The sequence below is a fragment of the Oncorhynchus tshawytscha genome, linkage group LG15 (genome assembly GCF_018296145.1).
Source record: "Oncorhynchus tshawytscha isolate Ot180627B linkage group LG15, Otsh_v2.0, whole genome shotgun sequence".
In the NCBI taxonomy this organism is placed as follows: domain Eukaryota; kingdom Metazoa; phylum Chordata; class Actinopteri; order Salmoniformes; family Salmonidae; genus Oncorhynchus; species Oncorhynchus tshawytscha.
Genome location: NC_056443.1, coordinates 22,100,064 through 22,125,553, shown reverse-complemented (window position 1 = coordinate 22,125,553; position 25,490 = coordinate 22,100,064). Strand labels below are relative to the sequence as shown.

At 41.7% G+C, this 25,490-nt stretch overlaps 1 protein-coding gene across 1 annotated transcript in view; it reads left to right on the top strand.

Annotated features, from left to right (window-relative positions):
• LOC112232763 (phospholipid-transporting ATPase ABCA1-like) overlaps positions 1 to 25,490 on the top strand; it is a 223,467-nt gene that overhangs the window by 125,960 nt on the left and 72,017 nt on the right. The window contains exons 25-31 of the mRNA XM_024399987.2: positions 935 to 1,029; positions 1,311 to 1,416; positions 11,746 to 11,820; positions 13,110 to 13,279; positions 20,216 to 20,393; positions 23,058 to 23,173; positions 23,789 to 23,933. Coding sequence (XP_024255755.2) covers positions 935 to 1,029; positions 1,311 to 1,416; positions 11,746 to 11,820; positions 13,110 to 13,279; positions 20,216 to 20,393; positions 23,058 to 23,173; positions 23,789 to 23,933 — 885 coding nt within the window. The remainder of the gene's footprint in view (positions 1 to 934; positions 1,030 to 1,310; positions 1,417 to 11,745; positions 11,821 to 13,109; positions 13,280 to 20,215; positions 20,394 to 23,057; positions 23,174 to 23,788; positions 23,934 to 25,490) is intronic.

Here is a 25,490-nt window from a genome sequence, read left to right as displayed (position 1 = left end):
AGTCAGGTTGGGGGGGGTGTAGGGGCTCGATGCTGGGCTTGGGGAGAGTGTGAGGGAATATGGGAGGGAGGGTCGGGGAGGGGGGTTCTGGATCCTAATTAGCAGTCTCCATGTGCCTTGCCAAGGAATCATCCTAATCAGTTTTGTATCCCGCTGCCCTGAAATGAACTGGGCCAGACAGGGAGGTGCTAGTTGTTGGATGTGGCTATGGAGGATATGTGGAGTGGAAACGCACCACTGTGTCGTGTCTTCCCTAATTGTCTGAATGTGCCAATGTATGCAGAGTACGTGCTAATTAGAGCCCTTTGACATTAGCCACAGCTTTGGATGCATCACGGGGACGGGGAAGGTTCCAACAGGCTCATTAATTGACTATTATGATCGGGTTCAGAGTGCTTGGTTGGGTTCCACAGCGCCATGCATATATGAGTTATTTATGGTTCGAAATGTGGCCGGTGTCACTATCGTGCAATGATGCTTGCATTGATGGAAGTGTTTCCAACTCTGTTGTGCTAGGATGGTGGCCATTGTTAAGGCTGAACTTCCATCAGATTAAGATCATGAAGCCTGGCTTTCCAAACGTTTGCACAATACACTATTTGGAACCTGCTGTGTGGGTCAGTTCGTAGAGCAAGGCACTTGCAACGCTGGGGGTCATGGGTTTGATTCCCGTTGGGGCCACCTATACGTAAATTGTGTTGATGTATGACTGTGTCGCTTTGGATAAAAACTGTCTGCTAAATGGCATATGCAAGGTACTGCTATTATATCCATTGCTTTGAATGTCAGTTGTTCCACCTTTTTCTCAGAGCCAATGATTGCCTTAGAAGTCTGTATACTGTAGTGAAATGCATGTCACATGTTGATGAGTTCTGGGCTAAAGAAAACCTATGTATGTTAGAAGTAACAACATTTCATTGTCATGTATTTCCAGAGGATCCAGAATACTACGGACACACTACAGGACCTGACAGGGAGGAACATGACAGACTTCCTCTTGAAGACGTATGAGAAAGCAGGCAAAAAAAGGTACTTTCACTCTGTGCTTGGTAGCACCTACATAACTTTGAATGTTCAGACATGATGCCAACAACGTGACCGAAGTTGTTCTCTGAGATAGCGTGTAATGTCAAGTTCTACGTCCCACTAATTATAACTCATGAGTCAAGAGTCAAATTAAATGGCACTGTGTGTGTGTCTGCATGTGTGTGAATTTATTTGTGTGTTTGTGTGTCCATGCTTGTTCATATCTTATTAATTTGCACTCTGATCTTTGCACGCACCCCTGCCACCACTACCCACCACTCAAGGTACGGAGGGATTTCCGTTGGAGGAGTTAACTCCCAAGTCAGGATGACTGAACCGGAAATTGAAGCTGTAATCAGGGATTTGAAAAGCCTATTCAATTCCCCCCAGGTATGTTATGGATATTGGGATAGGGATGGCCTTACTGCCAGCTGTGGAACAGCTTGACTTCTGAGGGAAAACGCATTGATTTAATATCTTCCCGTGTGGGAGGATAAAGGTACATTTGCTGTGGTTGAAAGCCAGAAGGGATCAGAGGTGCTTGGAATGTTGTTTATCTACATTCAATTATGCATGGACGTAAGAAACCAATCACTAACGCTAAGCTTGTGCTCTTTTTGAAACACGAGATCGAATCTGCTTGAGTGACTCTTGAATTTCAGACTCTTGAATTTCAACACATTACCTTCAAATCAAACTGGAAGGAAAGTTAAAACCCAGATAGACTTTGGGTGTCCATGGAAACTGGGTATGATTGTCTCAGATGCATATAATATATTTACTTCTTCCTCTTTTTCTCCTCAACACATTCAAACAAGTGTACACACACCCATCTATCTATCTATCTATCTATCTATCTATCTATCTATCTATCTATCTATCTATCTATCTATCTATCTATCTATCTATCTATCTATCTATCTATCTATCTATCTATCTATCTATCTATCTATCTATCTATCTATCTATCTATCTATCTATCTATCTATCTATCTATCTATCTATCTATCTATCTATCTATCTATCTATCTATCTATCTATCTATCTATCTATCTATCTATCTATCTATCTATCTATCTATCTATCTATCTATCTATCTATCTATCTATCTATCTATCTATCTATCTATCTATCTATCTATCTATCTATCTATCTATCTATCTATCTATCTATCTATCTATCTATCTATCTATCTATCTATCTATCTATCTATCTATCTATCTATCACTCACTCACTCTAAATGTTGAAACCTGTAGGAGGTATGGACCTCAAACTTAAAAATGTTTTTTTTAAAGGCAAATGAAGTCATACAATCAAGATCAGTGTTACTCTCCCTTGGGTGTATTAACCATCCTTCTCCAGGCTCCGGATTCTCCACACTAACACGACTTTGATTCACAGCCGCAGTGATGATGTAACTCTAATGGCTGAACATCAGCCGTTCCCAGCTCTGTGCCTTTCCCTTTATAAAGCGGGATATGTCTGGCTCGTTGACTGTGGTTGCGTCACCAATTGTACCCCTTGGGCCCTGGTCAAAATAAGTGCACTACAAAGTGAATAGAGTGCCATTTGGGACACAACCTGTGTCTGCTGGGGTTGCAGACAGAGAAAGAACAGTAGACAGTGTACTTTAGCAGTGGAATCTCCTCAGAGGAGGAAGGTGAGGACCTTTCTTCTCAGTGAAGTTCTTAAAAATAGTGAAACATTAAAGTTATTATTTTTAGATAAAACTATACTAAATATATTCACGTCACCAAATAATTGATTCAATCACACTGTTTTGCCATGAAGGTCTGCAGTAGCCTCAACAGCACTCTAGAGTGGCACCATGATGAGTTCAGCTAGGTTCCGTCCTCCTCTTGGTACATTGACTATAATACAAAACCTAGGAGGCTTGTGGTTCTCACCCCTTCCATAAACATTCACAATAATTATGACAACCTCTGGAGGAGGTTTTCCAACCTATCAGAGCTCTTACAGCATGAACTGACATGTTGCCCACCCAATCAAAATATCAGAGAATGAACGTCTGAAGTTCGCAAAAGAGCACCTGGATATTCCACAGCGCTACTGGCAAAATATTCTGTGGACAGATGAAACTAAAGTTGAGTTGTTTGGAAGGGAGACACAATAAAAAGCCATAGCACACCAACAGCAAATCCTCATCCCAGCTATAAAGTATGGTGGAGGGAGAATTATGGTTTGGGGCTGCTTTGCTACCTCAGGGCCTGGACAGCTTGCTATCTATCATCGACGGAAAAATGAATTCCCAAATTTATCAAGACATTTTTCAGAAAAATGTAAAGCTATCTGTCTGCCAATTGAAGCTCAACAAAATTTGGGTGATGCAACAGGACAATAATCCAAAACACAGAAGTAAATCAACAACAGAATGGCTTCAACAGAAGAAAATACGCCTTCTGGAGTGGCCAACTCAGAGTCCTGACCTCAACCTGATTGAGATGCTGTGGCATGACCTCAAGAGTACGGTTCACCCCAGACATCCCAAGAATATTGCAGAACTGAAACAGTTTTGTAAAGAGGAATGGTCCAAAATTCCTCCTGACCGATGTACAGGTCTGATCCGCAACTACAGAAAACGTTTGGTTGAGGTTATTACTGCCAAAGGAGGTTCAACCAATTTGTAACATTCTGGGTGTCGGGAGTGTGAAGTCAGGCGCAGGAAAACAGAGAGTTCAATATAGTGCTCTTTTAATGCACACACGGTGAACAACGGCCACCCCACGAAACACTGGGTGCTCAAGACAAATGCCCCAGACACGGGGGACGAAAACAGTCCAGCAAACTCCACGAACATAAACCAACACGTTCGTCTACACCAAACACAAAGGTTACAATAATTAATCCCGCACAAAGAAACGGGCGGGCCGGCTGACTAATAATGCCCAACTAATTACAACAAACTCAAAACAGGTGTAATCAATAAACACATAAGGAGGGGTAGAAAATAATCAGTGGCAGCTAGTAGGCCGGCGACAACGACCGCCGAGCGCCACCCGAACGGGAAGGGGAGCTACCTTCGGTTGGAGTCGTGACACAATTATTCAATTCAAGGGTTCACATACATTTCCTACCCTGCACTGTGAATGTTTACACTGTGTGTTCAATAAAGACATGAACACATATAATTGTTTGTGTGTTATTAGTTTAAGCAGACTGTGTTTGTCTATTTTTGTGACTTAGATGAAGATCAGATCAAATTTTATGACCAATTTATGCAGAAATCCAGGTAATTCCAAAGGGTTCACATACTTTTTCATGCCACTACAGGGGGAACCGGGACAGAGTCAATGTGCATGGCACAGGTTAGTTGAGGTAATTGAGGTAATATGTACATGAAGGTAGAGTTAAAGTGACTGCATAGATAATAAACAGACAGTAGCAGCGTAAAAAGAGGGGGGAGGCAATGCAAATAGTCAGGGTAGACATTTGATTAGCTGTTCAGGAGTCTAATGGCTTGGGGGAAGAAGCTGTTAAGAAGCCTTTTGGACCTAGACTTGGCGCTCCGGTACTGATTGCCGTGCGGTAGCATAGAGAACAGTCTATGACTAGGGTGGCTGGAGTCTTTGACAATGTTTAGGGCCTTCCTCTGACACCGCCTAGTATAGAGGTCCTGGTTGGCAGGAAGCTTGGCCCCAGTGAAGTACTAGGCCATACGCACTGCCCTCTGTCATGCCTTGTGGTCACAGGCCGAGCAGTTGGCATACCAGGCAGTGATGCTCTCGATGGTGCAGCTGTAGAACTTTTTGAGGATCTGAGGACCCATGCCAAATCTTTTCCGTCTCCTGAGGGTGAATAGAATTTGTCATGCCCTCTTCACGACTAGCTTGGTGTGTTTGGACCATGATAGTTTGTTGGTGATGTGGACACCAAGGATCTTGAAGCTCTCAACCTGCTCCACTATATTTCCGTCGATGAGATTGGGGGTGTGCTCGGTCCTCCTTTTCCTGTAGTCCACAATTATTCCTCCATGACTAGTGGTCCTCCATGAGTAGTGCTGCTAATAAGTCCTTCGTTTTGGGATCACGCTCAGGTAAAACAATTTGGCTGATCTCTATTTCCATATCTTCCAAGTCCTATTCTTGAAGATCAAGGGTTATAACATTTATTGGAATGACTGTAATTCTGATACTTTGGTTTTTAATGTAAAGATATAGTTTAATTGTATTATTATACGTTGTAGAAAGTGACGGGTTAGATGAAGTGTACATAAGCAACCCATAAAGTAAAATTTAACATCCATAAATGGGCATCTATATAAACTGTAACATTGCTTTATCCTGCAATATATGTTGTTAAAATGGTAACATACATTTTTGTCTTCTTCTAATACCTCTTAAGCAGATCATGTTACTGAGTTTGGGTAACCCAAAAGTTACGTTACTGATTACAATTTTGGACAGGTAACTAGCAACTGTAACTGATTACATTTAGAAAGTAACCAGGGCTCCCGAGTGGCCGCGATTGGGAGTGCCATAGGGTGGCACACAATTGGCCCAGTGTTGTCCAGGTTTGGACAGTTTAGGCCGCCATTGTAAATAAGAATTTGATCTTGACTGAATTGCATATGACGTTAATATGGTGTCAACGATGTAGGTAGGCTGTGTGTAGTGGTTAGAGGTTATGATATAAAGGTTTGGCTTGGATAGGTTTTTTAGTCTGGTCACAGACAACTGATGTGTTTTGCACATCAGCTACAAGTGAAGGAAAAGGGGGGAGGAGAGCACATAGATGCGAGAAGTAATTATACAACGATCAAAGGGATCATGCTGTTTGTATGTGGCTGCTTGGAAAGTGAACTGTGTTTGCATGTGATCAGGAGTGTATTAATTCCACCAATTCTGTTGAAAACAGAAGCAAAGGGAACGAGGGAAAGAGGTAAAACATACCTGAATTTGTCCAATAGAATCTCTCATTTGCAACTGTTGGACTAATGATTACACACCCTAGATCAGATATATGCAGACAGGTATTGAATGTGTCAATGACTCTCACCTTGATTACAAAAATGCATCTCGACCTGTGCTCCTACCTTGCAAACTTTCATTCGTAGGCTAGGTTGTAGCATCTTCATGATGGGTATAGGGAAAATTGGAGTATCATGTAGTAGCCTAAACCTATCAAAGTTACATTGAGTTGGGTGAATGGAATATGAATGACAGTCATCCAATATATATCTATTTTTTTCACCTTTATTTAACTAGGTAGGCCAGTTGAGAAAATATTCTCATTTACAACTGCGACCTGGCCAAGATAAAGCAAAGTAGTACGACAAAAACAACAACACAGAGTTACACATGGGATAAACAAACATAGAGTTAATAACACACTAGAAAAATCTGTATACGGTGTGTGCAAATTAAATTAGGAGGTAAGGCAATAAATAGGCCAATAGTGGCAAAGTAATTACAATTTAGAAATGTACATGTGCAGATGAGGATGTCCAAGCAGAAATAGTGGTGTGCAAAAGAGCATAAAACAAATATGGGGATGAGGTAGGTAGTTGGTTGGATGGATGGGCTATTTACAGATGGGCCATTTACAGATGGGCTGTGTACCGCTGCAGCGATCAGTAAGCTGCTCTGACAGCTGATGCTTAAAGTTAGTGAGGGAGATATAATTCTCCAGCTTCAGTGATTTTTGCGATTCATTCCAATCATTGGCAGCAGAGAACTGGAAGGAAAGGCGGCCAAATGAGGTGTTGGCTTTGGGGATGACCAGTGAAATATACCTGCTGGAGCGCGTTCTACGGGTGGGTGTTGCTATGGTGACCCGTGAGCTGAGATAAGGCTAGCAAAGACTTATAGATGACTTGGAGCCAGTGGGTTTGGCGATGAATATGTAGCGAGGACCAGCCAACGAGAGCATACAAGTAGCAATGGTGGGTAGTATATGGGGCTTTGGTGACAAAACAGATGGCACTGTGATAGACTGCATCCAATTTGCTGAGTAGAGTGTTGGAGGCTGTTTTGTAAATTACATCGTCGAAGTCAAGGATCGGTAGGATAGTCCGTTTTACGAGGGTATGTTTGGCAGCATGGGTGAAGGAGACTTTGTTGCGAAATAGGAAGCCGATTCTAGATGTAACTTTGGATTGGAGATGCTTAATGTGAGTCTGGAAGGAGAGTTTACAGTTTAACCAGACACCTAGGTATTTGTAGTTGTCAACATAAGTCAGAACCATCCAGAGTAGTGATGGTAGTCAGGCGGGTGGGTGCGGGCAGCGATCGGTTGAAGAGCATGCATTTCATTTTACTAGCATTTAAAAGCCACGGAAGGAGTGTTGTATGGCGTTGAAGCTCATTTGGAGGTTTGTTAACACAGTGTCCAAAGAATGGCTAGATGTATACAGAATGCTGTCGTCTGCGTGGAGGTGGATCAGAGAATCACCTACAGCAAGAGCGACAACATTGATATATACAGAGAAAAGAGTCCTCCCGAGAATTAAACCCTGTGGCACCCCATAGAGACTGCTAGAGGTCCAGACAACAGACCCTCCGATTTGACACACTGAACTCTATCTGAGAAGTAGTGAACCAGGCCAGCCAGTCAGAAACCAAGGCTGTTGAGTCTGCCAATAAGAATACGGTGATTGACAGAGTCGGAAGCCTTGGCCAGGTCGATGAAGACGGCTGCACAGTACTGTCTTTTATCGATGGCGGTTATGATATCATTTAGGACCTTGAACATGGCTGAGGAAACCAGATTGCAGAAGGTATGGTGGGATTCGAAATGGTCGGTGATCTGTTTGTTCACTTGGCTTTCAAAGACTTTAGAAAGGCAGGATGGATATAGGTCTATAACAGTTTGGGTCTAGAGTGTCTCCCCCTTTGAAGAGGGGGATGACCACAGCCGCTTTCCAATCTTTAGGAATCTCAGACGATAGGAAAGAGAGGTAGAACAGGCTAGTAATAGGGGTTGCAACAATGGTGGCAGATCATTTTATGAAGAGAGGGTCCAGATTATCTAGCCCGGCTGATTTGTAGGGATCCAGATTTTGCAGCTCTTTCCGTACATCAGCTGTCTGGATTTGGGTGAAGATGAAGCGGGCGGGGGCTTGGGCCAGTTGCTGCGGGGGGTGCAGAGCTGTTGGCCGGAGTTGGGGTAGCCAGGTGGAAAGCATGGCCAGCCGTAGAGAATTGGTTATTTAAATTCTCAATTATCGTGGATTTATCAGTGGTGACAGTGTTTCCTAGTCTCAGAGCAGTGGGCAGCTGGGAGGAGGTATTCTTATTCTCCATGGACTTTAGTGTCCCTAAACTTTTTGGAATTAGTGCTGCAGGATGCAAATTTCTGTTTGAAAAAGCTAGCCTTTGCTTTCCTAACTGACTGTGTGCATTGGTTACTGACTTCCCTGAAAAGTTGCATATCATGGGGACTATTTGATGCTAGTGCAGTGCGCCACAGGGTGTAATAGAAATACGGTCATGCTCCTAAAAAAAATTATCATCCGCCCTCAGTGGCAATCTTTACCAAGGATCACCTTCAGTGCTTGGTTGTCTCCAGCAAGTCTGTCCCCAAAGAATTTGATTTGCTGGTTTTAAGCATTAAACTTTCAAATAGCTCTTTGTTGACAGTTGCTGGGTGTTTTCGTCCTCCATCCGCAGCGACCTGTACCTTACCTGCCCTAAGCTCTCTCCTGGCCCCTTGTACTAAGTCTGAATTTGTCCTGCTAGGTGACCTAAGCTTAAACCACCTGATCAAGTCCTAAAGCAATGGGACTCCCTAAATCTTTCTCAGATTATCACCATTCCTACAAGGTATGACTCCAAACACCCAGAAAACGTTATCCTCAGAAATAATCCTGCTAGCTATCAGTCTGGTGTTTTCTGTAATGACCTTAGTGATCACTGTTTTACAGCGTGTGTTCGCAATGGCTGCTCAGTGAAACAACCTGTCCGGATTTGTCATAGACGCTTGCTAAAGAACTAATGAGCAATCCTTCCTTCATGAATTGGCCTCTGTAAAATGGTATAGAATCAGTTTGATCCCCTCTGTCAAAGACGCTTGGACCTTCTTTTTTAATATTTTCAGTGGTATTGTTAACAAACACGCCCCCATGAAGGAAATGAGAATTAAAAACAGGTTTAGCCACTGGTTCGACCGTGATCTTGCGGAGTTACTCCACCCCAAGAATTGCATTTGGCGAAAGGCTCTCCACACACGTACTCAGGCTGACTGGCAATCGTTCTGGCAAATGAGAAATAAGTGCACTAAGGCTATCCGGAAGGCCAAAGTTAGTTACTTGTTAGTTACTTTAACGAGCAGTTCTCTCTCTGTGGGTCTAACCCCAAGAAGTTCTGGAAAACTGTTAAAGACCTACCCACAGCTGCCCAAGTCCCTTAATGTTGATGATGTGGTTGTTACTGACAAGGAGCACATGGCTGAACTCTTTAATCACCACTTCATTAAGTCAGGACTCCTATTTGACTCAGCCATGCCTCCTTGCCCATCCAACATTTCCTCATCTCCCACTCCTTATAACATGACTATCCCGATGCTTCTCCCTCTTTTTACCCTGCCCTACTACAAAGTTTCTCCATGTAGGCAGTCACTGAGTCCGAGGTGCTAAAGGAGCTCCTTAAACTTGACCCCAAAGTTGGGGGTCAAGTTTGAGTCAGAAGGGTCAGATGGTTTAGACCCTTTCTTCTTTAAGTTCCTGACCCTATCATCGCCAAGCCTATCTCCACCTTTTTTAACCTGCTTCTCCTTTCTGAGGAGGTTCCCATTGCTTGGAAGGCAAGCTGATCCTAACTGACTGTTATAGGCCTATTTCTATTTTGCCCTGTTTATCAAAAGTGTTGGAAAAACTTGTCAACTATCAATGTCTATAGTATTCTCTTTGGTATGCAGTCTGGTTTCTGTGCAGGTTATGGAAGTGTCACTGCAACCTTAAAGGTCCTCAATAATGTCACCATTGCCCTTGATTCTAAGCAATATTGTGCTACTATTTTTATTGACTTGACCAAAGCTTTTGATAAGGTAGACCATTCCGTTCGGCTAAGGAGTATTGGTGTCTCTGGGGGGTCTTTGGCCTGGTTTGCTAACTACCTCTCTCAAAGAGTGCAGTGTATAAAGTCAGAAAATCTGCAAAGTTGAAATTGAAATGAGACTCATGTGGCAAAACATTCTGGGATCGAATAGGATGAGGAAGGAAGATATTACGACATGGCAAAAACAAAACACACCATGCTTGAAGACAATTAGGAAAGACTAGTCAATAAAGTAGTCAAATACAGTGTTTTGAGTGCCAAAACAGCTTTCTCATCACGCACTTGACAGAATGCATCGTGCCACCATTGTATCGCTGGCTGTGGCTGTGTGGGTGTCCGGGTCATTGGCCATATGAGCACCATCGCCCTTGAGGAGGAAGTCGTTTCATAAGGGATAAGCATCAGTAAACGTTTGCCGTAATTCCCTAACCCCCTCTGTGTCTCCCGCCACGTGTCTTCCCGTCTGCAACAGAAACAATGCCAGTGGAATGAGGAGCTAATCCTCAGGAAGAACCCATTCCAATGTCGTGCCCACTATGGTGCCATCCTGCGCCAGCACCTTTATTCCCTCCATCTCACCCCCCTCCGGTTTCCTCCTCCCTCACTCCCCATTCTTCAAAAGGGAGAAGTTTAAAAAAAATTTTTTAATTTACTTCAGTTCATTTAGTAAATACTTTATCACTTATTTTTCTTAAAACTGCATTGTTGGTAAGTAAGCATTTCACTGTAAGGTCTACCTACACCTGTTGTATTTGGTGATTGTGAAAAATACAATTTGATTTGAAAAGCTAATTATGTTAAAAATCTTGGAGAAAGGCAGAATTACAGACATAAAAAAGGGCTTGTAGTTCCTGAGTTCATTACTAATAAATTAGATGGTCGGTGTTCTGTGTTTCTCCTAAATAGAGAGACGATGAGTAGAGTGTGCAAACACTCCCTCCTCCTTTCTCTTGCTCCCTGTTTTTCTCCCTCTCTCTCTACCCTCTCCCTCCCTCCTTTTCTCCTTCCCCTGTCCCTCTCTTCCTACCTCTTGTAGGCTTTTGATTTGAGTCGCCTGCAGACCGAAGGAACCATTTGCATTTATATGACACGTGTAATGCGTGCAGTGTGCACCGGGCCAGGCTGAACTGGACCTGGGCACAGGCGTGACGACGGGCCATCACAAATCACACGGTTCTCAGCAGCACTCATCCCAAGGCCCATTTCACATGAAACATGACCATAGTGTGTTGTTTTTTTACACAACCCATGTGGCCCACCCACACCTGGTCCTGCAACTCCACTGTGTTATATGTTAGAACACCATGTGGAGGAATTTCCATAGTGAGAAAAGAGAGAAAAGATCTTGTAAAAAGAGAAAGGAGAGAGGTGCAAGTGGAAGGCAGTGCTGGGTTGGCAAAATAATTTGGCTCCAACGTTGACCCATTCGGTTCCCACCCCTCTATAGCGCTAATACCCAGGGGTCATATGTATCAAGCAGTGGAGAGGGGGGTGAAGTCAGTGCTGCAGGTTTGCTGAAATAACAAGCCTAATAATGTTACTTCTCCAGCCTATATAAAATACATAAATAAGTGGGCCTCAGCAATATAGAGAGAATGCTGTTCCATGATGTTTTGCATTTCAAAGAGGATATGTATTTTCCCAAGTGTGTCCAATTAAGCCTTGTTCTCTTGTTATTATTATTATTATTCTCTCCTTCATTAGGATAACACGACTGAGCAGATCCTTCTGAACGCTGAGACGCTCCTGAAAGAGCTTGGGACCAGGGATAATGTCAAGGTATTATATCATTGTTCATCTTCAGGCTTCGAGACTCAGAGGCTCCTCACCATTTTTGCTTGGTCATCATCATGAGTGCTTTGTGAGAGGATACAGTATCAGGTATAGTCCAACGCTGGTACACAGATAGTTCTCTGCCTTTGTAGAGCGATGCTAATCACAAATCATACAAGACAAGCCCATCTCCTGGGTTTTACATGCAATCTGAGCTGCATCTGAATCACTTAATTCCCATCACAGACACCTAAACTGCATAGGGAGTGGTTGAGTGGTTCAAATGACTTCATAAATGTATTATTCAGACGGAGATCCTCCATTGAGACAAGATAAAGCAGCGAAAAGAAGAATTGCACAGTGCAAAGTGGATCCTGTTAGCATTATGAAGTTATACTTTTCCAATGGATTCAACAGCAGCCTTTATGGTTGATGCCTGATGCAATTAGACCGCTTGAATTCTGTGGTAGCAGTGTTAACTTAGCCAGCCTCATACTGTTCTTTATAGCATTAACTTCCACTCTCTTCCACTCTTTTGATGTCCACCATGTTTGATGTATCTAATGGGAGTCTAGCAACAGGTCTCCCCGGGGTTGAGGAAAAAGGAATCCAGTGCATTGTGGAATTTATTAAAAGAAACTGCCGTCAAAATAACTTAAGCACTTGCGTTGTATAAACCAAAATGGCATTTTTTCTGTTCAATTGTTTAAGTCGCTAATACTGTAGTCAACCACAAATATCTTCGGGGAGTGTATGTGGAGATTTTGAGAGACACGAAAAGTGTGAGTGTGCACATGAATGTGCTTGTGTGTGCGTGCACTTTGAGTATGTGAGTGTGTGTGTGCTTTACTGTGTGTATGTGTGATACAGTGTTACGGTAGGCCCAAACTCCATCTAATCTTAATTAGACCAGCACTATCAGCGGGGGTGCTCTCTTTCTAGAATATTCTTCTCCTGCACAACGGGAGATACAGGCACCGGGAGCATCTTAAAGAGAAAAGTACTCAATCGTTTGTTATAACTTTGTGTTCAACTTGTGAGCGTTGATAGTTATTGCTTCTTTTGTTGTAGTTGCTGTTACTGTATCTAGATCAATTATTATTTTGTATGTATTATCAAGAAGCTAAATTAATACAAGGGCCATGTTTTACAACTGCATTGAACTGGAGTAACTACCAGGAATAACCTGTATAATTTCCATAAATGTACAGTTTATTCTTTTTAGCCCAGGACTAGCCTTAACCTTGGTCTGTATTTGAACTGTAACAGCTATGAACCATCTGCCATGTCTCCAGGTGTGGTTCTACAACCAAGCGTGGCACGGGATCGTTTCGTTCCTCAACGTGGCCAACAACGCCATCCTGAGGGGCAACCTGCCTACGGGCCGTGACCCCAGGGAGTACGGCATCTCCTCCTCCAGCCACCCTCTCAACCTCACCAAGGTGCAGCTCTCCTACCAGGCACTGTGAGTAGGAATGTATCAGCTCCGGGGGAAAGCTTCCCTTACGTAAAGATCTAAGATCAGCTTCCCCTCCCCCAATCCTAACCTTAACTTTTAGTTGGTGGAATAAAAAAATGACCAAGATCAGTGTCGAGGGGAAACTCACCTGTATATATTATATTAGATGAGGGAGGGAGGGAGGGAGGGAGGGAGGGAGGGAGGGAGGGAGGGAGGGAGGGAGGGAGGGAGGGAGGGAGGGAGGGAGGGAGGGAGGGAGGGAGGGAGGGAGGGAGGGAGGGAGGGAGGGAGGGAGGTGGAGGAAGAGATTCATTCATGTGAGTAGCCCATGGGAAACACACACTTTCAGATACTGTCGCTTTATAACCCAAGAGATCAGCCAGGAGCCCTGAAGCAGCTACCCCATGAGATGTCTTTGATTAATGAGGGTGTTATTGAAGTACAAAACCACCAGACTTCACTGTCTAATGCAGTCAATCATCTATCCAATCTCCATAATCGAGGAAAAACCTTGCATAATATAAGCTAAAATAACATAATACAAAGTAACATTACATAATATAACATGACTTGCAGTATTATAGCAGAATATAATTACATAACATATCCTAGCATAAAATAAACAGTAGCATAACATAGCATCATATCATACAGTGACATATCACATCATAACATAACCTAAAGCCCTACTGCACATCTAACTTAGATTTGTGTGTATTGGTTATATGTTGTGAAATTGTTAGATATTACTGCACTGTCGGAGCTAGAAACACAAGCATTTCGCTATACCCGCAATAACATCTGCTAAACACATGTACGCGACCATTACAATTTGATTTGATTTGAACTATGTAGATGTCAAATTAGGCCTACTCTCAGTTTTCACAATATGTTTGCTGAAATGTCAGTTTCGACTTTGACACCTGATGCGATCCTCATGCCACAGATACCATTTAGTTCCTTGTTCCGTTCTTGTGTTACCTCTATCTAAGTAAGGTATTGATGTAGTAGCGACAGTGTTGAGTTAGAGAGAAAAGACATGGAAGTGGAGCTAGAAGATAATTGCAATGCCTTACCTTCCATACAATAGATTCAGCCCCCCCTCTCTTTCTCTCCGTCTCTGTTTCTCTCTCTCTCTCTCTCTCTCTCTGCCTTTCTCTTTGTATCTGTCTTGTCTCTCACTCTCTCTGTTTCTTCCTATGTTGGTCTCATCTCTCTCTCTCTCTCGCCCTATCTCTCGCTCTCTCTCCATGTGGTCCCTGTGGGGAATTTATTACCCACGATCTAAAGATGAACTTTGGATCATGGATTACCAGCGTTAAAAAGTAAGGGAAGCATAGGAGTAAAAACCGTGTGGGTGTTCGTGTCCTGTGCGATCGTGCATTGTGTCCCTGCGTCATTACCCTAATTCAAGAGTTGTTCTCCACAAAGTGTGGTTTTAAACGGAGCAGACAGGAACATGTGATGTGGTGGTTGTAGAACATTTATGGGGTAGCTGCTTCCGTCTAGGCATTTTGCCTAGCCTCACTGCAATGCTCTCCTAGCATAAGCAGAAGAATCATCATGGTGGGTCTCTGTGACCTGGAGCTTGCTAGGTCTTCAGTATATCAGAGAGAGACCTGTTCAGTCACCAAATCTCCCATGTCCATTGATAAAACAGCTTGACATTAAAGGACTCATGTACCATGTTCAGAGCAGGTATGTGCTTTTCCTGCGAGTTGAAAAGAAGAATCCTTTGCCATGTGTGTATATGTCTCAATTTCTGCTTTATGGCTACACACACTGGCTGGAAAATGATTTACTCAAACAATTCAAAGGTTGACTATTATTTGACTACTTCATTATGGTTTTCTAACTCCCCTCTACACCTCCATGTTTGAAGCCGCACCTCACTCTAGACCTTAGGCAAAAGCACCTGGAACGACCAGGAACATTAAATGCTCTCCCCTACTATACTGTTTATTACTTTATTAGCAGGGTGCATGTCTCCTCACAGTGATTAGCCGCTAGTCCTTGTTCAGGGTTACCTCATTAGCCAATCAATTGCCTCAAACATTCCTCGGCCCCGGCGAGCGAGGTCTAGATAAACCTGTTGAAAACTGCTGAAAGTGGGGCGGCACCCACTGCGTAAATGATTTCATGTTTACGCATCCTAATTGTGTCCAGCCCACACTGATGAATGTTGAGGTGGCGCCGCGCGACTTATTTAATATGTTAATTACCTGGCAGGTAGTCTGGCGAGAGATTGTGTGGTAGGGCGGAAGGGAGGAGGTGTGTGTGTGTGTGTGTGTGTTTGATCAAATGGATTACACTGTAGTGTTTTTTTGCAAGGGAAACAAAAATAGGCTATAGGCCTACATGTTTCTAGGACTGTAGAATTATACAAAACATGTCATTGACTCTCTAAACAAATAACTATTGTTTTAAAAAATATATATTCCCATTATTTCTTCATGCAATTAATCATTTACAATAGTTTCTGCACTATTTATAAAGCATTTTTTTATCAAGCATGTTTGAACACCTTGCAGGTTGATATGCATCTGATGCATATGCAAAAGGGAACACCCCGCAGCATTCTCTAGTGGGTACTGATATGCTGAACAGCTAGCAATTCAAACTTATCTAGATTAGAATCCATCCTCTTGTGCAATAAACAATAGCCTACACTATTGTCCCCAGATGGTACTAGTTGTTCGGAACTTGGTCACCAGATGGGTCTTCCTGTTGACACCAAATAAGGAGTTTCCTCTTGGGTCCCCACATTGTTCACCTTCCCCGTCCCCACAATGTCATCTACCCTAATTTCAATGAAACAATTACATTTGCAGGGGTGTATTCATTATAGATTTTTTTCTTCTAATTTTAATGTTTTCGTTGTCAGAAAGGTGGTGTCCCCAGAATGTGGTGTGAGAACAGGTGTCCACAGTAGGTGATATAAACGTGTGTGTGTTTAACTATTCTTGTGGGGACTTGGAAACAAGCAGATATTTGACCAACTGGGGAAATTTTGTTGGTCCCTACAAAGTCAGATGCTATTTCTAGGGGATTTAGTGTTAGGGTTAGAATTATGTTAAGGGTTAGGAGCAAGGGATAGTTTTAGGGTTAGGTTTAAGTAGTCTTTAGCTGGGTGAATCATATTCCAACCGCATGGAGGATCAAGAATTTCCAAGATGTGGCCTCCCGAGTGGCGCAGAGGTCTAAGGCACTGCATCGCAGTGCTTGAGGCGTCACTACAGACCCGGCCCAGCATTGTCCGATTTAGGGAAGGGTTTGGCCGGCCGGGATGTCATTGTCCCATCGCGCTCTAGTGACTCCCTGTGGCGGGCCGGGCACATGCACACTGGCACTGTCTCCAGTTCTACAGTGTTTCCTCCGACACATTGGTGTGGCTGACTTCCGGGTTAAGCAAGCAGTGTGTCAAGAAGCAATGCGGCTTGGCAGGGACGTGTTTCAATTGGCTCTCGACATTCGCCTCTCCCGAGTCCATACGGAGTTGCAGCGATGGGACCAGACTGTAACTACCAATTGGATATCACAAGGTATGGGGAGTGAGCATTGCTTCTCTGAAAAGTTTTTAGTAGTTTTGCCTGATTGCGTTTCAAACAGAAAATTCAGTCAAATTGAGTCATCCTATTGGTAATGTAACGGCTTTCTTCCTGGGAAGGAGAGGCGGACCAAAACGCAGCGTGGTTATAGTTCATGGTTCTTTAATAAGAGACACTTAACATGAACAAACAATAAACGTGAAAACCGAAACAGTCCTAACTGGTGCAGAAAACACAAAGACAGGAAACAACCACCCACAAAACCCAACACAAAACAGGCTACCTAAACATGGTTCCCAATCAGAGACAATGACTAACACCTGCCTCTGATTGAGAACCATATCAGGCCAAACATAGAAATAGACAAACTAGACACACAACATAGAATGCCCACCCAGCTCACGTCCTGACCAACACTAAAACAAGGAAAACACACAAGAACTATGGTCAGAACGTGACAGGTAACAAGCACATAGCTAATACATCATACATCATACAATACTTATAATTTACAGTAGATCATACATACCATTTCCCCAACTGGACATATTTTTATTATAAATTAAACCATGCAAGACTTGTCGAATAATACTTAGACATTATAGGACATTTTAGTAATACAGTTGAAGTTGGAAGTTTACATACACTTAGGTTGGAGTCTTTAAAACGTTTTTCAACCACTCCACAAATTTCTTGTTAACAAACTATAGTTTTGGCAAGTCGGTTAGGACATCTACTTTGTCCATGACACAAGTAATTGTTTACAGACAGACTATTTCACTTATAATTCACTATATCACAATTCCAGTGGGTCAGAAGTGAACATACACTAAGTTGACTGCCTTTAAACAGCTTTGAAAATTCCAGAAAATTATGTTATGGCTTTAGAAGCTTCTGATAGGCTAATTGACATAATTTGAGTCAATTGGAGGTGTACCTGTGGATGTATTTCAAGGCCTAACTTCAAACTCAGTGCCTCTTTGCTTGACGTCATGGGAAAATCTAAAGAAATCAGCCAAGACCTCTGAAAATAAATTGTAGACCTCCATAAGTCTGGTTCATCCTTGGGAGCAATTTCCAAACGCCTGAAGGTACCACGTTCATCTGTACAAACAATAGTACACAAGTATAAACACCATGGGACCACGCAGCCATCATACCACTCAGGAAGGAGATGCGTTCTGTCTCCTAGAGATGAACGTACTTTGGTGCAAATCAATCCCAGAACAACAGCAAAGGACCTTGTGGAGATGCTGAAGGAAAAGAGTCCTATATCAACCTAACCTGAAAGGCCGCTCAGCATGGAAGATGCCACTGCTCCAAAACCGCCATAAAAAAGCCAGACTACAGTTTGCAACTGCACATGGGGACAAAGATTGTACATTTTGGAGAAATGTCCTCTGGGCTGATGAAACAAAAATAGGACTGTTTGGCTATAACGACCATTGTTATGTTTGGAGAAAAAAGAGGGAGGCTTGCCAGCCGAAGAACACCATCCCAACCGTGAAACACGGGGGTGGTAGCATCATGTTGTGGGGGTGCTTTGCTGCAGGAGGGACTGGTGCACTTCACAAAATAGATGGCATCATGAGGATGAAAAACCTCTTACCCACTGGGAAAGTGATGAAAGAAATAAAAGCTGAAATAAATCATTCTCTCTACTATTATTCTGACATTTCACATTCTTAAAATAAAGTGGTGATCCTAACTGACCTAAAGACAGGGAATTTTTATTAGGATTAAATGTCATGAATTGTGAAAAACTGAGTTTAAATGTATTTGGCTAAGGTGTATGTAAACTTCTGACTTCAACTGTAAGGCCTCTTATCCAGAGCAATTAAAGTATAGGTCAAATATTTCAGTAGCTCTCAATCCATGTCAAAGGCAAGACTAATCCCACTGGGCACAGGTGTAAATTCAACGTCTTTCCCACATTGGTTCAATGTCATTTCATTGAAATTATATGGAAACAACGTTGATTCAACCAGTGTGTGCCCAGTGGGATGACATGACTGGTGCAGAAAGTGTGAGATTTCACTCACAATGCAACTCAACACCTGGAGAAGTTGTGAGGCTTACTTCCACCCTTGACCAATCCTCCGTCTGTAGCCCCTCAGTGCTATGCAGACATAGGCCTCAGATCCCTGGACAATGTCTGTGTCCCAAATGGCACCCTATTCCCTATATATTGCACTACGTTTGACAAGGGCCCATAGGGCCAGTCAAAAGTAGTTCACTATATAGAGATTAGGGTGCGATTTGGAATGTATCCAATGTTCTTAATAACATTGCTCTAGAACTGGATTTTTTTTGTTCCACTTTCCAGCTGTGACCCTATCTGGCTCCACCCATGTTAGGACTAATTGTCAGCGGTAAAGGTCTGGGTGGCCTCTGGTTCTGGTTTGTTAGTAAATTAAGTATATGGGTTTCAAGTGTGTCCTCGGTTTTTCTCTGATGTTGACTTATCGAGTCATTCATCTATCATGGACGTCACAAGAGGCTGCTGAGGGGAGAACGGGCTCATGATAATATCTGAAATGGAGTAAATGTAACGGTATCAAACACATGGAAACCATGTTTTCTGATGTTTGATAACATTCCATTTATTCCATTCCAGCCATTACTATGAGACTGTACTCCCCAATTACGGTGCCACCGGCCGCCTGTGATGGGAATGGAGAAAAAAAAGTGAAATCCAATTTTGTATGTGGTGACTGCATCATGGGAACACATGGAAAATAATGACTTATAAAGGATTTTAGGATAAAAACAAGCTGCTCACACACCAGGTGCATCAGTACACTGAATCTTTTTTGGTCGTTTTCGACTGCTCTGTTGGGTTACTGTAGATTACATGACTGAAGATGCAAAAGGGTAATGAATACATCTAAAGATTGATTGATGGATCGATAGTAGAAAAATCAATCACTCTCAAAGGGGAGGTTCAGTATTTTATAACTTTGTGTTAAATTGTTAAATGGGTCCTCACACTGAAAGTAGTCTTTGGGCCGGGAGAAACTGTAATTCAAACAGCCTCTTGAAGACTTGACTTTCCATTAGCTACCAGTAGCTAATAATTTATGGAAAGGAAGGGAGCATAAACATAAACTGAAATTAGCTCTTTTTTTTGGTTTGACCTTACTTATAGGTGATTGGTCAATTTCTTTTGCCAGGATCACTTAAATAAATGTTTTGCTAGCGTTTGCTAAAGTTAGCCGATGTTTAAAGAAAAAACATCATCTGTGATTTGGTTATCATCTAACATTGAGTTGTAAAATACTAACCTTTCCATTTAAAGCAAACGACCCTTCTCCAGTCAGTTATCCACCAAACCCATTGATCATGCTAGAATCAAACCTGTACTCAACTTTCTGCTTTCTTTCTCCTTCTTCAGTGCTGCCACCTCCACCGATTTGGTGGTGTCCATCTGTGTCATCTTCGCCATGTCCTTTATCCCAGCGAGCTTTGTCCTCTTCCTCATCCAGGAGCGTGTCAACAAAGCCAAGCACTTGCAGTTTGTCAGCGGCGTCAACCCGGCCGTCTATTGGGTAGCCAACTTCGCCTGGGATATAGTAGGTTATTTTCATGAAATAAAATAATTACAAAATTCAACTGTATTTCCAATGATAATCGGAAATGTGTATTTCTGCTGTTTTATGTCATTCCCAGCCCCCGGACACCACTCATACACAAACGAAAGGCTGGAAGCAGCACAGAGTCTGCCTCTGAGCAGTGCCCCTGGAACACATTTGGTATTAAGTACCTTGCTCTAGGGCATGATGGCAGTAGGTGGCACCTGAGATTGTGATGTCAGCAACCCCCTGGTTTCCTGCCATTTCGCACCTAATGAATGATCAATACTTAATGAGACTGTGAGGAAGGGATGGACAAGCACAAACCCCAAATAAAAGTATCGAAACCCCAACCAAATTCTTTCTGGATGTTGTAATTGGTAGAGTGGTGATTTCACTTGAATTCAGAGGGATAGAAGTAAGGTCACAAGTGAGGCCTGTGTCAAATAATCCACCAAACTTTCTGTCAGTGCCACATGATGCATTTTAAATAGCCATTTAAGGTGTCCATATTAAGACATCCTCAGTAAGTAGGTTTGGATAAGGATACATAATCCTAGTGTACCTAGGAATAGATCATCCAATGGCTGACTCAAACAAATACTCATCAGCAGCAATAATGGTAAATACACTTTTGATCGCAATGGCTGTTAAAAAGCCCAGGCCTGAGTAACTGTTATTGACTAGCGTTGAGTTATTGACACTGGCAAACAGTGATGCAAAGTGGTACAACATTGATACTTTCCCTCAGTCTATCAGGTAAACAGTCTATCAGGTAACTTAGAGAAAAAAAGAAGGTGGGAGGCAATAGCTCAACACTGCTAGCCGTGCAAACAAATGATCTGTTGACGAATGCTGACAAAGTGGAGGAGAAATGTTATAATGCAGGCAGCCGAAAGGTTTTGGCTAGGAGCAGTTAGCATGGCCATTTCCATTGACCATTTTCCCAACAATTGTAATATTTTATGGTGCCAAAAAATCTTTAAAGGGATGGTATTGCAGAGTTTTGCTGTTAAGGTTTTATAATCGGGCTCATGGATTTCAATGTTTTATATGACTGTGTAAAGTGCCTCCTAAGTAGTGTTGAAGCCTTAGGGCACAGAGTGGGAAATGTGGAGTAGAAGTTTAAAAATCACATAGGTTTCTGTTATTTTTGTTTTCACACAGATTCATCATGCCAATTGCAGTATTTAGCCATTCTTCATCCAATATCATGATTGTAAGCCTTCAGATATAATATTTAGATTATTTTATACTACGCTTTGGTAAATTGTGAGATGGTTTTCTTTCGATTTTTCCAGTCAGGCCAGCCACAGACTCATGTCCTCCTATGAAGGGGAATAGATTGCTCTCGTGTTAATTAGCAAATGAAAAAGGGGAAGCTTGGAAAGCTAATTAAAACCTAATCTATAGATTTCAAAATCGTGTGGAATTCCCATTTTCTTGAGTTCAACATCTTCATCATTATCATCATCTTCTTTCTTTCAGAGAGAGGGACCTTAGCCTGATATGTCTGGGCGTCATTATAAATATGTAGTAATGACATTATACGCTTAGATGTTACCTTCCCAGAACTCCCCACGAAGTGATAAAATGCTTAATACGGGGTTATGTGTGCTTTTTTCTTTTACAGTGTAACTACATAGTCTAACAAGTGGTTATGTTCTTTATTACAGTGTTATTACAGTGTAGTTATATGGTCTAATAAGTGGGTATGTTCTTTATTAATGTTATTACCCTGTAATTATATGGTCTAACAGGTGGTTATGTTCTTTATTACAGTGTTATTACAGTGTAATTATATGGTCTAACAAGTGGTTATGTTCTTTATTACAGTGTAATTATATGGTCTAACAAGTGGTTATGTTCTTTATTACAGTGTAATTATATGGTCGAACAAGTAGTTATGTTCTTTCTTACAGTGTAATTATATGGTCTAACAAGTGGTTATGTTCTTTATTACAGTGTTATTACAGTGTAATTATATGGTCTAACAAGTGGTTATGTTCTTTATTACAGTGTAATTATATGGTCTAACAAGTGGTTATGTTCTTTATTACAGTGTAATTATATGGTCTAACAAGTGGTTATGTTCTTTATTACAGTGTAACTACATAGTCTAACAAGTGGTTATGTTCTTTATTACAGTGTAACTACGTAGTCGAACAAGTAGTTATGTTCTTTATTACAGTGTAATTATATGGTCTAACAAGTAGTTATGTTCTTTATTACAGTGTAACTACATAGTCTAACAAGTGGTTATGTTCTTTATTACAGTGTAACTATATAGTCTAACAAGTGGTTATGTTCTTTATTACAGTGTAATTATATGGTCTAACAAGTAGTTATGTTCTTTATTACAGTGTAATTATATGGTCTAACAAGTGGTTATGTTCTTTATTACAGTGTAATTATATGGTCTAACAAGTGGTTATGTTCTTTATTACAGTGTAATTATATGGTCTAACAAGTGGTTATGTTCTTTATTACAGTGTAATTATATGGTCTAACAAGTGGTTATGTTCTTTATTACAGTGTAACTATATAGTCTAACAAGTAGTTATGTTCTTTATTACAGTGTAATTATATGGTCTAACAAGTGGTTATGTTCTTTATTACAGTGTAATTATATGGTCTAACAAGTGGTTATGTTCTTTATTACAGTGTAACTACATTGTCCCGTGTCTAATAGTCATCATCATCTTCCTGTGCTTCCAACAAAAAGCCTATGTGTCCCCTCCTAACCTACCAGCTTTGATTTGGCTACTTGTAATGTATGGGTAAGTAGCACCAGAATGATATCCATATTTTTATGTGCTGACTTACCCAGTTCAAAGACGTTTTTAGAAAAAAAAGAAAATTGTGATTGGACTATGGATGTAATGTTTATATGGAGCAATGTAGATTCATGTTCAAATCCACCCTCTGAATGGCACACATACACAATCCATGTCTCAATTGTCTCAAGGCTTAGAAATCCTTCTTTATCCTGTCTCCTCCCCTTCCTCTACACTGATTGAAGATGATTTAACAAGTCACATCAATAAGGGATCATAGCTTTCACCTGGATTCACCTGGACAGTCTGTCATAAAAAGAGCAGGTGTTCTTAATGTTTTGTATACTCAGTGTAGTGTGTAGTCAGCAAACATCTCATGCAACCTACAAATAATATTTGAGCCCTGTTCAATTTCAATTCACCCATTTTCCACATAGTATGCCACAGTCAAGGCATTTTAATGGTGAAGTGAAGCCTCTTCCCAGAGTTTGTTCTGAAACCTTCATGTCTGTATACCCCTCTTCATATATCTCCCCCTATCTCATTTCCTATTGTACTGTTTAAATAGTCAAATATGAAAAATTAAGCTTCTGTTCATGTAACCGTCTGTATTTTCAGGTGGTCTATCACACCCATGATGTACCCAGCCTCGTTTATCTTCAGTGTCCCCAGCACGGCCTACGTGGTGCTGACCTGCGTCAACCTCTTCATCGGCATCAATGGCAGCTTGGCCACCTTTGTCATGGAGCTGTTCGATGATGATGTAGGTGGTGTGGGTTGCCGCTTTCCTAAATCGTCAAATGTACCGTGTCCATATTAGGAGCTTCAGTGTTACAAGGTGTCGGTGTCCTTTTGACTGTGAGGCTGTCCTTATTTTATTTAACTAGGCAAGTCGGTCAAATAACAAATTCTTATTTACAATGACGGCCTACACCGGCCAAACCCGGACGACGCTGGGCCACATATGCGCCGCCCTATTGGACTCCCAATCACGGCCGGTTGTGATACAGCCTGGTTTCGAACCAGGGTTCGAGCGCCAGCCGGGAGCCCAGGGAGCCCAGGGAGCCTAATATGCACACCGTACATACTGGGTGAAAAGTACACATGTTTTATCAAAGAAATGACTGCTCAATCGACTAATATATCAGGAAGATTACATTTTTTGACTAGCTAACTGATCCCTGTCCTCGATATACTGCAGTGTATTCTTGGATAGGCTTTCAGCGCATGCAAGGAAGGAGCTTTTCCTCCAGGAATGACATTTGAACTTTTTACCCACTCAATGAGTTTCAAAGGTGGTATTTTTCAATGATCTTTTATGTTTGGCTGTGAAGTTAGGATTGTGTCTTCAGCGAATGTGCTACATGCATCTTTCAATGAGCGTCAATGTATACCAAAAGCTTCCCTTTCTCCCGGGAGAATCAAAATACAAAGACAGAGAAAAGAATCAATAAAGAAAGCAAGCAAGAGAAAAAGACAGAACTTGAGAGAGTGTTAAAAGTATAGATGGAAACAATGAGGGAAGTAGAGAGAGAGAGATGCCACTTCTCAGTCTGTGGAAGTCAACGTTTTTGACATGTTTACTTGTGTTTAGACTGAATTACAAGCATTTCTTCTAAGGATGCTTAATTTACTTAGTTTAGCTGTTCTTTATAAGCTGGAACTCAAATGTACCTAAATGTGTTAACACACACAATCATACAAGTATAGTTTCTAAGTTGTCCTCACCTTTTTATATAATGAATGAACCACATTATATATAAAAGTAAAAATAAGAAACAGTTGGTATTAATGTGGGCTGCTACATAATGGGTAAAAGTGAGTAAAGAACAGTTAAGTCTTGACTAACATTGGTATTCAATGTCTTATTTTTTTGTTAACATCATACTTTGCTGCCTTTATATGCTAAATTAAGATGCAATTTGTGACTTTGAACCTGGCAATTGATTTAATTATAATACGTTCCACTTTAATTCACAATTGTAGATTTTCATGCGAGCGTCTTTTTCATGTTCAGGTAAATGAAATGTGCTAATGTGCGTGAGTGAGTGTGAGAGAGAGTGCATGCGTGCTTGTCCGTGTGTGTGTGTGCATGAGAGAGTGTACATGCGTGCTTGTGCGTGTGTGTGTTTGCATGAGAGAGTGTACATGTGTGCTTGTCCGTGTGTGTGTTTGCATGAGAGAGTGTACATGCGTGCTTGTGCGTGTGTGTGCGACTTCATTCTGACAAATTGCAGTATCATGTACCCCCATCTGAGTTTCTGCTTCAAAAGTCAGCTAACTCTAATCTCCACTCCAAACTGAGCACATTTTAGCATCA